The sequence below is a fragment of the Eleutherodactylus coqui genome, chromosome 3 (genome assembly GCF_035609145.1).
Source record: "Eleutherodactylus coqui strain aEleCoq1 chromosome 3, aEleCoq1.hap1, whole genome shotgun sequence".
Classification (NCBI taxonomy): Eukaryota; Metazoa; Chordata; class Amphibia; order Anura; family Eleutherodactylidae; genus Eleutherodactylus; species Eleutherodactylus coqui.
In genome coordinates, this window is record NC_089839.1 from 160235122 (window position 1) to 160248443 (window position 13322).

The 13322-nt window shown below is 40.8% G+C and overlaps 1 protein-coding gene across 1 annotated transcript in view; it reads right to left on the bottom strand.

Moving 5' to 3' along the window:
• Positions 1 to 13322, bottom strand: part of CFAP92 (cilia and flagella associated protein 92 (putative)) — a 113508-nt gene that overhangs the window by 886 nt on the left and 99300 nt on the right. The window contains exons 16-17 of the mRNA XM_066596456.1: positions 11729 to 11928; positions 9169 to 9350 (exon numbers count right to left, since the gene is read on the bottom strand). Coding sequence (XP_066452553.1) covers positions 9169 to 9350; positions 11729 to 11928 — 382 coding nt within the window. The remainder of the gene's footprint in view (positions 1 to 9168; positions 9351 to 11728; positions 11929 to 13322) is intronic.

The window sequence follows — 13322 nt, forward strand, 5'->3', positions numbered from 1 at the left end:
GGAAGATCATTTGTAATAATCCTGTAAATATATGTATATTTATAAGATACATTTATATAATAAGACTATTCATTTCTAATTTTTCTAAAGATAAATGCATAGACTCTGTAATCCAGTGCCATACAAAGGCATCCTATAAACCGCATACAATGTGTATAGCCTATGTTTCTAACACTATGCAGGTATGTATATTACAATATGCAGGAGAGTGCTCCAATGTCAGAGGCTGTTCTGCATATGCCCTGCACACTGTAATATCCAGATAACCTCTAACATCAGAGAGATGTCCTGCATACTGTAATATACATAGGCAAAACAGCCTCTGACATTGGAGATCTGTCCTGCATAGTGTTAGAAACAGGTGTCGGACCTCGCCCAACATTGGAGCTATGCAGGCAAATCTCATTGTTGGATGAGGTCTGGCACTGGATTGCAAAGTGTTAATATAGTATTCTTGTGTTCTTTGTGTCATGTGTTATGTGTATGTCTTTAATAAGATGATTCTTTGGCTTCATACTCTTTTTGTTTTCTTCAGTTAATCCCCTATTCTCTATAGCAATCACAAGAAGAAGCAACATGGGGGACATTATATTATACAGCAGTACTGAGCAGTGCATCTGTAAATCCATAAAGAATGGACATGGCAAATCTCATGTTTGTGAGGTTCAGATGTGTGTTATTAGTTACATTACATAGAAGGTCACTTACTTTTGTACTTAGAATTGAATAATCAAGCTGTAAACCCTTTACTTTTCCTATGTAGCACCAATAGAATGGCAGTGCAAAATTTCAAGTTTGTACGACAGCGGGAAGTTAGAAAATTTGATTAGGTACATTACAGAGGGGTGCGCTTAATCGAGTTGTGACCCTTTTACTTTTCCTATTTAGGACCTAAAGAATGCTCCAGCCAAATTTCACAATTGTACAGCAAGGGGAAGTTAGAGAATTAATGGCCAGTCAGTCAGTCAGTGAGGGCTTTCGCCTTTATATATAAAGATTTGCAGCATATTACCTGATGCCTCAGTGAGCTGATAATCCATCTGGTCTCTCAAGATTAATTTAGCAGTAAATTCAGAGCAAATGATTAGTTTGGGAAAGAGAAGAAGTAGTGGTTCATAAATGGAGAAAGAGGCATGTTTCTCTAATAAGATATAACCTATTACATAGTTTCTTATATTCGCTTCTGCTATTGATTTATGGACAGTTTGTTGAAATGGCATTACATATTTAAGATTCCCAACACTTTTAGAAGTTCAGGTTATGGTCACAAGAAGGATTGGGAAAAGATACCAGGTTCAAACCTGATCAATCCAAAGCAGAATTGCTTAGCTAGAGGCATATTATGTCTCATTCTCATCTGTCTATTTTTTTTTAAACAATATTACAAACCTTTTGAATTAAGATGGCGTTATCTACTTAGATTTCTGTAAGGTATTGATACATCCTCAAATCGACTTAGATACATCAGCATAAAATAGAGCTTGATTCTTAGATAGTTCAGGAGTTGTGCAGGTATCTGCATCTAGTTGGTGTTAAAGAGGGGGGACAATTTCCGACTTATTTCTTTTATATAGTTTTGGGCTCCTCATGGCTAAAACTATATAAAAGAGATATACTCACAGCAATGCTGATATGCTGCTTCGTCACCCAACAGAAGGCCTGGTGATGTCCGACAAACCTGTCACATGGGGCTTCTACATTAGAGGCCCAAGGCAGATTTACAGGACATCACCGATTACGTCCCTGTCCAGCCTCTATCTTTGCTGCCAGTGTAAAAAGAGTGGTGGCGGAGCAGCACACAGCGGCAGATGAGTTTGTGTATTTTTTATTTTACTGCCATTAATGTACTTAAATCAGAAAAACACTCTAATGATGTGAAGAAGGCAAGGATCTAGCTCTCATCCTGTCCAATCCTCTTCTAAATCACACAGCCAATAGATTGGCCATATTATGACTTTTTGTGATGGTACCAGAGTTAACAATCCTAAAGCTGTTGAGAATATGGGAATATTCTGTAGATAATTGGCATTGCCTCAGTGGTGCATGGGTAGGATCCCACTCTGTAACAATATAAAGAAAATAATCCAGTATTCTAATATATGCAAAGCCATCTCCCTCAGCCTTTGGGGACTTGTCGCTCAATATATTTCGTGCTTTTTAGTGATGGGAAACTATTTCAGTTCCCTGTCGCATCACAGTGACAGACTGACATTCACTGTGACGACTGGTGCAAAAGTGTGCAGTGCCATCAGAGAAAGCCCATAAATTAACTTATCAACTTTCCAGTAGGAGAAGGGAGCACTTGGATGCTGCTATATAGGGCCATATGTTGGGTTTATACACATAGGGGAAAATCTGTGAAACTGTTTAAAAGAGAAATTGTCTTTGTTGCCCATAGCAACCAATCGCAGTGCAGCTTTCATTTCTCATTGATCCTACAAACTGCAAACACTGCTGTGATTGGTTGCTATGAGCAATAAAGACTTTGGGCCTCATTTATCAAAACGTTTCTAAAAGAAAAACTGTCTTGTAGCAACCAATCAGAGTGCAGCTTTCATTTTACAGAGCAGTTTCAGAAATGAAAGCTGAACTCCGATTGGTTGCTGTGAGCAACAAGGCCAATTTTCTAATAGACAGTTTTGATAAACGAGGCCTTTCTTTTTTAAAGATTTGTCCATAAATCCAATTGATTACAGAGGATGACATATACAAAGGAAGTGTTTAGGGAAATCTCATATTTCCCATGCCAATAAACAAATGTTTGCAAAATGCATGCTGTACATTGACCTTCTGAGTATTACAACAATCTTTATCTTAGGGTATTACAATGCATTTTTACCTACACAAATCATAATCTAGTGCATGGAAGCACAAGCAGCACTAAACGGAGCAAGCTTAAAGGGGTTTTCTGAGTTGCATATATTGTTTTCAATATGTAGACAGTACTGGCCATGCAGAAAAACAATAAACTAGTCCATACTCACTCTTCCGGGGTCCTCGCAGATCCAGCAGTGCTGCTCTGCTTACAGGCTGTAATCAGGACAGAACACCACAGTCTGCTGCTATAAAAAGACCTGACAGGGTTGACGGAAAGCTAACGGGCGACTATAAGCTGCTGTTTTTGTTGTTAGCTGTTTAGTCGTTCACGTCCCTCGACGACCCTCCATGTTTTTCGGTTTTGCACTGCTTCTTTCAGATGTGTGATATCCATGCCAGTATCAGCTCTGACAGTATCAGCCATCATATCCTTTGGCGGCCAGGTTTTCTTTTGCCACTGATCTGTCCAAACATTATAGATTTTTCTAGTGACTCTGCTCACATTACATGGCCAAAATACGTGAGTCTGTGTCTGGCCATCTTCCCCTCCGGTGATATATCGGGTCTTATACGTTTCAAGACTTCTCTGTTTGTTACCGTTGCTGTCCAGGTTATACGCAGCAGCTTTCTCCAGCACCACAGCTAAACACATCAATCCTCATCCTATCACCTTTTTTCGCAGTCCAGTTTTCACATCCATTCATGGCTATGGGGAAATAATGGTTTGCACTATCCTGCGTTTAGTTGCTATGCAGATATCCCTACTTTTCCAGATTTTGTCCATGTTTAACATCCTGCTTCGCCCCAATGCTAACCTAAGTTTTATCTCTGGAGACAGCCTGGTCAATTTTTGAGCCAAGGAAGATGAAGTCTCGTCCATTTTTTCACTTTCAATTATAATCTTCCATATCAGCTGCTTCAGACCGGCTTCTGTTTCTGCAAGCAGAGTTGTGTCATCCGCATAACTGAGATTGCTGAGGTTTCTTCTACCTATTTTCACCCGGATTCACCTAGGTCCATTTTACGCATGGTCACTTCCGCATATAGGTTAAACAAGGGTGAGAGGATGCATCCCTGTCAGACATCTTTGCCGATCCCAAACCAATCTGTGTCCCTATACTGTGTTCTCACAGTGGCTTCTTGATTGATAGGAAGTGATTTTATTAGCTTGACTAGATGTGTCGCTATACCCAGCTCTTGTACGGCCTGCCCTAGCTTGCTATGGTTGACGCAGTCAAAGGCCTTGATGTAGCCGATAAGGCACATGTGGATATTCTTTTGGTATTCTCAAGCTTTTTCTATGGTCCGTCGCAGGTTTGCAATATGGCTGTGGGGGCTGCGTCCTCACCGGAATCCTGCCTGCGCATCAGGGAGCGCCGCCGCTTCAACTACTGATCTCAGTCTTTCCTGTATAATTTTGAGAAGGATCTTGCTTGCATGCAGAACGAGGGTTATTGTTCGGTAGTTGGAGCAATTTTGGGAGTCACTTTTTTACGGCAGAGGGACGAAGACAGATCTTTTCCAGTCCTGTGGCCATTGTGTGGATGCCCATATTCCCTGGCACAGCGCTGTGATGGTTTTCACTGGTACTGGCAGCAATAGCTCTGCTGGTATGTTATCTAGGCCTGGTCCTTTATTTTTGCCTAGTGGTTTCATTGCCATATCCACTTATAACTCCATAATGGAAGGCTCCAAGTCCACAGCCTCCACATCATGCAATTGTCCAGGTATGTGATTTCAGTTTCTTCCAATTTTTGCCTTTGATTGTGCTGTTGCGTGCTAAGAAAGATTTTCGGGCCATCTTAATCTGTGAGAATAGGCCTCGCATATGACCGTTCATGGCTTCTGCTTCGAGTTGTTTGCAACACTCATTCGAGTTCATTTCCTTATCTTTCCTTGCCGCTCCCTGAAAATCGGCACTTAGTTGCCAAACTTCATCTTTGCTGGTCTTCTTTTATCAACTATTCTGAGGGTTTGCTCAGAGAACCAATAGTGTTGTTTTTCTTGCTTCTCATAGGTGAGATGCTTACTGGCTGTTTACATAACTGTGGACTGTATATCGTGCCATAGTTCCTATGGATGTTTTTCTGATATGTCAAGCAGTTCTAATCGGTTTGCTACCTCAATAGTGTATGATTGGGGGATTTTAGAGGTGTCGAATATTCTCAATGTAGCACCTTTTCTTAATGCTATGGAATTTGATCTTGATCTTAGTTTCAAGGAGTCCATGATAAGCACCGCAGTTGGCGCCAGGAAGGGTTTTTATGGCAACAACTGAACTTCGCCAATGATGATAACACAGTATATAATCAATCTGATTTCAATGGAGGCCGTTGTGTTGGAGTTTGTGTTGCATAAACCATGTGTTTGCTATCATGAGCTGATTTTCCTGGCACAACTGTACCAGGCGATCACCGGCTTCATTTCTTTCACAAGCCCAAAACTTCCTGTGATGGTTGCTTCTGGCTGGCGACATTGGAATTGAAGTCGCCCATAATGTAAATCATGTCTTTCTTTGGCACTTCGTTTAGAGTTTTCTGAACGTCGACATAAAAATCTTGAATGGTTTCCTCATTAGCATCAGTCGTTGGGGCATAGACCTGTAAGATTGACAGGTTCACTGGCTTACCACGTACCCGGATAGCAATAATATGGTCACTGATTGTTCTAAAACTTTATACTGCCCTTGAGGTCTGCTTGTCTGTAATCAAGGATACTCCATTCCTTTTGATTTCCTTGTGTCCGGCCTAGTGCAATGTGAAGTCATCGGGCTGAAGATCTCCATTACCTGTCAAGGGCAATTCGCTAATTCCGAGAAGATCAATGTTAAGTCTTGTCATTTCACAATGTCCAATTTCCATAGACTCATGCTACGCACATTCCATGTTGCTAGTATGTGAGCTTTAGTACAGTGCAGTCCTTTCCTTTCATCATGAGGTGTCTCAGCAGCTGGGCTTCCCGAGGGCTTTTCCCCAGTTGCGTAATGAGGAAAACCCAGACTACTCGTTCTCACACCTTGCTCTTTCCCAGTAGCATTTAGAGAATCCTTTGGCCTGGAGAGCCTGCCATCGGATACCATATCTGAGTCATTTGAGAGCTCTTTCATAGGGTTTCCAAGGTGATGCTTTTACAGGGTAGGTCACCAGGTCTTTCCCTCCCCATTTATCTGGGCTTGGGACCAGCGTTTATGGACGACTCCTACATGGCTGGGTTGAGTGTAAGCTAGTTTATTGTCATTCTGCATGATAAGTATATTTAACTGCTTAAGGACGCAGCCCTTTTTTTCCATTTTTCCTCCCTACTTTAAAAAAATCATAACTCCTCTTTTGTTTATTCATCCACCTTGTTTATTCATCCAAGGCTTGTTTTTTGCGGGACGAGTTGTATTTTTCAATGGTACAATTTAATGTACTATATAATGTACTGAGAAACTGTAAAAAATTTTAAGTGGAGTGAAATTTAAAAAAAATGGAAATTCCGCCATCTTAGGGGGGGGGGGGGGGGGGGTGTCTTGTTTCTATGGTGTATACACTGCAGCAAAAATGACATAATAACTTTATTCTATGGTTCAGCACGACTACAATACCAAATTTATATAGTAGTTGTTTTGTTTTTTTTGCTGTACTACTTTTATATTTTTCCAAATATATTCTTATTATTTTCTGCCGCCATCTTCTGACACCCATAACTTTTTTATTTTTCTGTCGACATAGTTGTGTGAGGGCTCGTATTTTGAGATACATCTTGTAGTTTCTATTAGTATAATTTTGGAGTACGTATGACGTTTTAATCACTTTTTATTACATTTTTTCTTAGAGACAGGATGACAAATAAAAGCGCAATTGTGGCGTTATTTTTTTTTTCTGACAACATTCACCATGCACGGTAAATAATGAGTTACTTTGATAGATTGGATTTTTATTTGTTTTTATTTAGATTTTCTTATTAATATGGCAATTTTTTTCTCTTTGTTAATATTAATAATTTTTTATTTAAGAATAAATAAAGAGATTTGAAAATAATTTTTACATTTTATTTTAGTCCCAAGAGGGGACCAGAACCTGCAATGGATTGATCGATCCTGCAGTGTGAAGTAGTGCCATAGTATTACATTATACTGCGATCTGACAGGCAATCTATGAAGCCAGGCTACACGCATGGCTTAATAAGCAATCTGCAATGACAGCCCTTGGGCCTTTCAGAAGGTCCCCTGCTGCCATGGCAACTGCACTACACCAGGCAATCTCATCCAGGTGGGCTGTTTGGGACCCCCAAACATCGAGTGATGCATTTAAATGCCGCTGTAAGAAAATGAAAGGTTAACAGCTGCTGATCAGAGCTGTTGTGGGTGGGTGTCGGGTGTAAGAAACCCCTGATGCCTCTCCATATAAAACCCAAACCTCCAGGAGTTAAAGGTACGCAGTATAGGTAAAAACAATGTATACATACATATACATATTATTAAAAAAAATGGAAATCCCCTTTTATCACAGTCCCCTTTGCTTCGTTCATTTTTAAAAAAAATAAATTCTTCATTTGTAAGTTTCATTTAAGAGAAATATTTGTAATTCAGTTATCAGTGGAGTGGCACTCGTGTCTAGACAATAAGCACTATGAAATTCGAACTTATCATGTCACGACATTTGAGTAAAATAAGTGGTATATCCATGAATCAACATGAAAACACTATTTGCAGGCATGCTAGAGTTTTCTTCTTTATAGATATTATTTCAACAGTAACCTAAATAAGGAACCGGGGGAGGGAGGGGGGTGGATATAGGGGAGGAGAAAATGAGAATTGAAGTAAAGTGGGTAAGGGAAGGTAAAAGGTTAGGGGTGTACAGGGGCAGAGAAATAAAGTAGGTAGCCAAGAGGACCAGTAGTTGTATATGTGTATTAGGCACAATGTAAAGATCTAGATTTTGTTTTGGAATTTGTTCCAATAAAACCATGTTTTCAGAAATGTGTTTGTGTTCCTTTGAGAGACGCCGTAAGGACTTCTATTTCTCTGATTCCCGGTATCAAATTAAACCATAAGGAAAGCTAAGGTGGCACTGACTCATGCCAAAGCTTCGGGATACACGCCCAAGCCGCATTCACCAGACTACGTACCACAGAGCCCTTATAGGTGGATATTGGAATGACACTTAGGTGCAGCAAAAACAACGATGGAGATTAAGTTAATAGGAAATTCGTAAATTTGGATGTAATGCGCCAGACCTCCGACCAGAAGCCGCCCAATATGGGACACTCCCAAAAGATTTGTATCAGCGTACCTCCTTCTCTCCCGCACCTCCAGCAAAGTGGAGATACAGAAGGCATCATGGTGTGGAGCGGAAGGGCACCCTGTACCATCGAGAGAAAATCTTGAACCCTGACTCGTGAAATCTACTGGATAAAGAGGATTTATGCGTAAAGGTGTACATTTTTTGTTTTCGTTCCTTCGTAAACGACATTGAAATATCTCTCTCTCTCATTTTATTATGTAGGTGGGATCTGCTGATTCAGACTGTGAATTTAGTAAAGTGTAAATACGCGAGAGGGTGTTCCTAACTGGGCCTTGTGCGTTGCAGAGTTGTTCAAAAGGCGTCTTATTACAAGAGAAAAGTCGTGGGGAGGGTAGCGAAATGATAACGTGACGGAGTAGTATAAAGCATGAAGTCAGTGCTACTGGGTCGATGATTTGTGATCACGTTTCTATGGACATCCATGATTCATTTAGGAGGAAATGGTGTGCTTTGTCTTTGTGGTCAACTCGCCAATGCTAAAATATCCCAGGCCAGGGAAAAGGGGGGAAGGTGCCGGAGATACCTCCAATCTGGGAAAGGTCTTCAATATCACTTTAAATGTGGGTCCTACTGTGATGTGATTTTTAAGACTTATGGGAATTTTATCTAGAAGCCATGGTAATGCAGTCAAAGGTACAGGTGTAACACTTTGTACTAGAGATATCCAGTGTTTTAGATCCTCATGCCTTTGCCTGCTTCTTTCAGTTTTGCTGCTCCCATGATGAAACAGCTAGATGAAAAGTAAAAACATTAGTGTGAAATGGTCCTGGATAGGATTTCTGCTACAAAATATTCTCAAAAAATACTAACAAAATATGTCCTGACAGATAAAAAGTAATTCTGTATAACATAAAAAGACAGAAAGATGTGCAAATGCCAGGACGCTCGTGTCATCCAGGGAATTACTCCAGTACCTTTATGCCTGGGTAAATATTGTCGTAATTGATCTGTAAGTCATTTACAGATGCAGGTGCCACATATACACACATCTATTAGAAGGTACACTAAAATGAAATTATTATTGATCATCTTATAGAATGATCAGATTGTGATATAAACTTACGTAAAGTCTTTCCCTCTCAGCTTGCGGAACGTCTCGTGGTCCATGTTTTGGCAGGGAATTACATTGTCAGTCCACTTTAAGCTGTGATCTTTGAGTTCTCCTGGAATATATCCCTTGCTATTGTTCCCTCTTGTGTTTCCATTACTCTCTGACTTTGGTATTACAGCCAATGATGGTATGGGCTACCAGAGAGAAGAAATATATTTCAGGAGATGTAATGGTCCTTATTCTTTATTTATGTGTATAACCATTGAAAAAAAAAAAAAAGCATTCACCTCTTCAATCCCCTGCCAACCCACCGCTCCCCGCCAGTCTTTATCCTCTGCAAGTGGTCACTGCTTGAAAGATGGCTCAGTGATGCCAGTAAGTATGGTACACATGACCACTGAGATCACTAATTGGCTTCTGCGGTCATAAGCCGATATGGCATACCAATCGGAGCTGGAGCATCTACACTGGATGAGCGAGGCATTGAAGAGGTCAGTACTGTTTTTGTTATTTTAAGGCATGTGCTGCTCTATTTTTTTCAAGGAGTCAAATAACCCTTTAAAAAATGGAAAACAAGAAGGTTTTGTTGCTACCACACCAATGGATATATCCTAAACATCCGATGAATGTGTACAAGGATGCAAATGAATAGAAGGATTTGGCAAGGACTGTGGATAAAGGAGCCTAAATCAAGAACATCCTCCCGCGTTTAAGTGAAGTCAAAAATTGTGGCAAATAAAACTGTATTGAGCAAACAGAATACAATGAAAAATTTAAAAGAAATACAGAAAGTGCACTTTTTATAGCAATCAAAGCTGTAAAGGCTTGGGCCCATTAACAATGTTGGGGTTGTGTGATGGCTGCAGTAACATGATCAGCTATGACCATCAATGTTTTTCTATGAGAAGAAAGTCAATCCCATTGAAATGCTTACAAATATTCTAATAATGTCAGAATTCATGAGATTGTTGCATAACTCATACCCACTACATAGAAACATGGAGGTCATATTAGAGTCATCACCTCAACCATCACACAACTAAAAGTTGGGGTAGAGTCTAGCTTAAACAGTTTAAGGTACATGTGACTTACCTTAACTTGGATTGCTTTGTATTGCATTTTTTGGTAGGCGAACAAAAGATAAATAACTTTGGCATTAGTTTTTTAAACTACTTTTCCGACATTCATCAAGTGAGGTAAATAGTCTGTGTCATAACAAACATTGTAATACTTATTATGTGTTGCTTTTTTTGTATTGTATCCATTTAAAATGTTCTTGTGGGGAAAACATTTTTTTTAAACTGGATTAAAAAAGAAAAAAAAAATATTGAATTTTCTTTACTCTATTTTATTAATCCCTGCAGGGAACTTTAAGATACAATTGTTCAAGCACTAGAATAGTACACAGCATTACTTATGTAGTGCATTCTGCTAAGCCTATGACAGCAGCCTAATAGGCTGCATTACATGGCAGACATGGAGGCCTTTGTCAGGCTTCCAGCTGCCATGGGAACCTATTGGTACTTTGTGATCGCATTGTAGGGTGAGGATGGGTGATAGAAGGAGCCCCCTTTCGCTGTCATCTGCTTACATGTTGCAGTTGTTATTGATTGCTGCATGTAAGGGGTTAAACTGCCAGGATCTGAGGTTTCTCCGCTACTGACTGTTAGAGCAGGAGCCTGGCGGTAATCAGCCAAGCCACTGCCTTAAAAAAGGTGTATGTGCAGGTTTAAAGCTCATGAGCGAGGTCAGTAAAAAGGTCTACTGGAGTCTCTATTGGGTAAATATGTACATTGTTTTTTATTGAATGGCACAGCATTGGATTTGTATCAGTGACACATTGTATAACTTAATGCAGTTCAAGCAAAGTTAAGCCTCATTTACACGGGATGAATGTCAGGCAAACGATGCTGTTACACAGGAGCGAGTATTGCTGGCTTACTCACAGAGTGGCCAGCAGGGGCCGGGGCAGCTTTCACTTCATGCTCTCCCCCATCCCTCTCTATTCACTTAACACAACCCCTGTTCAGTACTGAACGGCTGCTGTTTACACTGAACGATCATCGTTCTGGATTTTATGCAGCATAAATGATGAACGATGATCTGAACGATGAGCATTCAGTACTGAACGGCAGCTATGTTAACCCTTTGCAATTCAATTTTGGATTCAGGGTTTCCTAGGGGGTTTTCTTTTTCTGCCATTATACAATGACACCACCTGCTGGCTAGAGCCAGTACTGCGGTACGGGACATGCTGGAGAGGCTTCCGACAACAGAACGGGCAGTAATATACAGCAAGAATACCCTGCTGGACGTCTTCCGACATCGGAGCTGTACAGCCTTCAATCAGAATGTCTGAAGACATCAGACAGTGGATTGGAAAGGGTTAAGTAAATGGGGGCGTGGGAGAGCGAGGAGTGAAATTTCCTCAGGCCGCCCCGCTGTGAGCGAGCAATACTCACTCCTGTGCAGCAGCACGGGGCGAGTACATGCGGGGATGAGTGTCGGGCACTGTGTAAATGGGACTTTAAAGGTAGACACATCTGCATTACAATTGTCAAGTATCTCCCACCTTTAGTGCAAGACCAGCCCTCCTCAGAGACAACTTGGCTCCTTTATCTTTTAACAGGTCTTCAAGCCTGTTCTGCTGGTTACTGGCATGAGATCCTTGTGCAGTCATCTCTGTCTGAGGCAAACATCGATGGAATCTCATACTCTGCTTAATATCTGCAAGTTGAACTTTTCCTAAGTGCTCGTACTGCAAAGTATCATCTACGAGAGAGCATGCAAAAAAAAATACATATAATGTTGTATATCTCTTTATTGAATTACTTCAATGATACATTTAAACAGTGCTCTATGCAAAATATTACATTCCTTACTCGCTTTCCGCTTTAAATCAATGTCATTTTGCCTGCACATTCCAGAATTTTGTAACCACTTTACATACTGGTACAAGTACAACAATCATAATAAACGACAGAAACACCCCACACTTTCATTGTACTAATCAGGGATGCCCACGGATCAGGGGCGTACCTAAAGGCTCAGGGGCCCGGGTGCAAAAGTTCAGCTCGGGGCCCCCCCACCCCGGGCCTCCTCCCCACACGCCCCCGTACCCATACCTAGATCGTGCTGCATACATGATCTGCCCCTTGGCGTAATCTTTCCAAACATGACGCATTTCCTGCACTACATGAAGATTTGTTTGTAGCCCCACAGGTCACTCTCACACACACCTCTTTTTACTGCTATTAGCACAGCGCCCGGAGTGCCGTACTAACCGCGGTACAACACCCCCATAGATTTTAATGAGGTTACTCAAATTTGTGCTTGAACACGGTGTTTCTAACACTGTGATTTTCGAGAGCTGTCTGTTCTGTTCCTGCATTTTTGTGGTTTGTAACACGTCATCACCCATCACAATGATGGGGTGCATTGAAGAGCGCTGTCAAACGCTGTAACCTGTGTTCAAAAACGCTGCTCGAAATTCCGGTAAAAATGCCACGATTTCAAGCTGCGTTTTCTGAACACGTGTGTGAGAGCGGCCTCAGGGGGGTCGTGTTTATGCTGCACTTTAGAACCATAATTAAGACACATAAAAACCTGCATGCAGTATATAAAGACCGCGTACGGTATTAGGGTGGTTGCCCACTACAGGTTTTTTTCACGACGAAATTCACAGCGTTTTTTTTTCTGCAGGGGTCTATGGGACTTGTAATGTTAAAATCACGATCGCGCAAAACCGCGATTTCGTGGTAAATTGCGATTTTGCGCGATCGCTATTTTAGCATTACAAGTCCCATAGACCCCTGCAGAAAAAAAAAAAACGCTGCGAATTTCGCCGTGAAAAAAAATGTAGTGGGTAGTCACCCTAAAGGAGCTGCAGACACTATTAATAGCATACGGTTTTGATGCGGTTTTTAATTGCGTGTAAAGGGTGCAAATAAATACAGTAAATCCAGGGAGAGGGGGAGAGAGATACACACACACACAGATATATATACACACACACACAGATATATACACAGATATATACACACACACAGATATACATACACACACACACAGATATATATACACACACACACACAGATATATATATACACACACACACACACAGATATATACACACACACACACACAGATATATATATACACACACA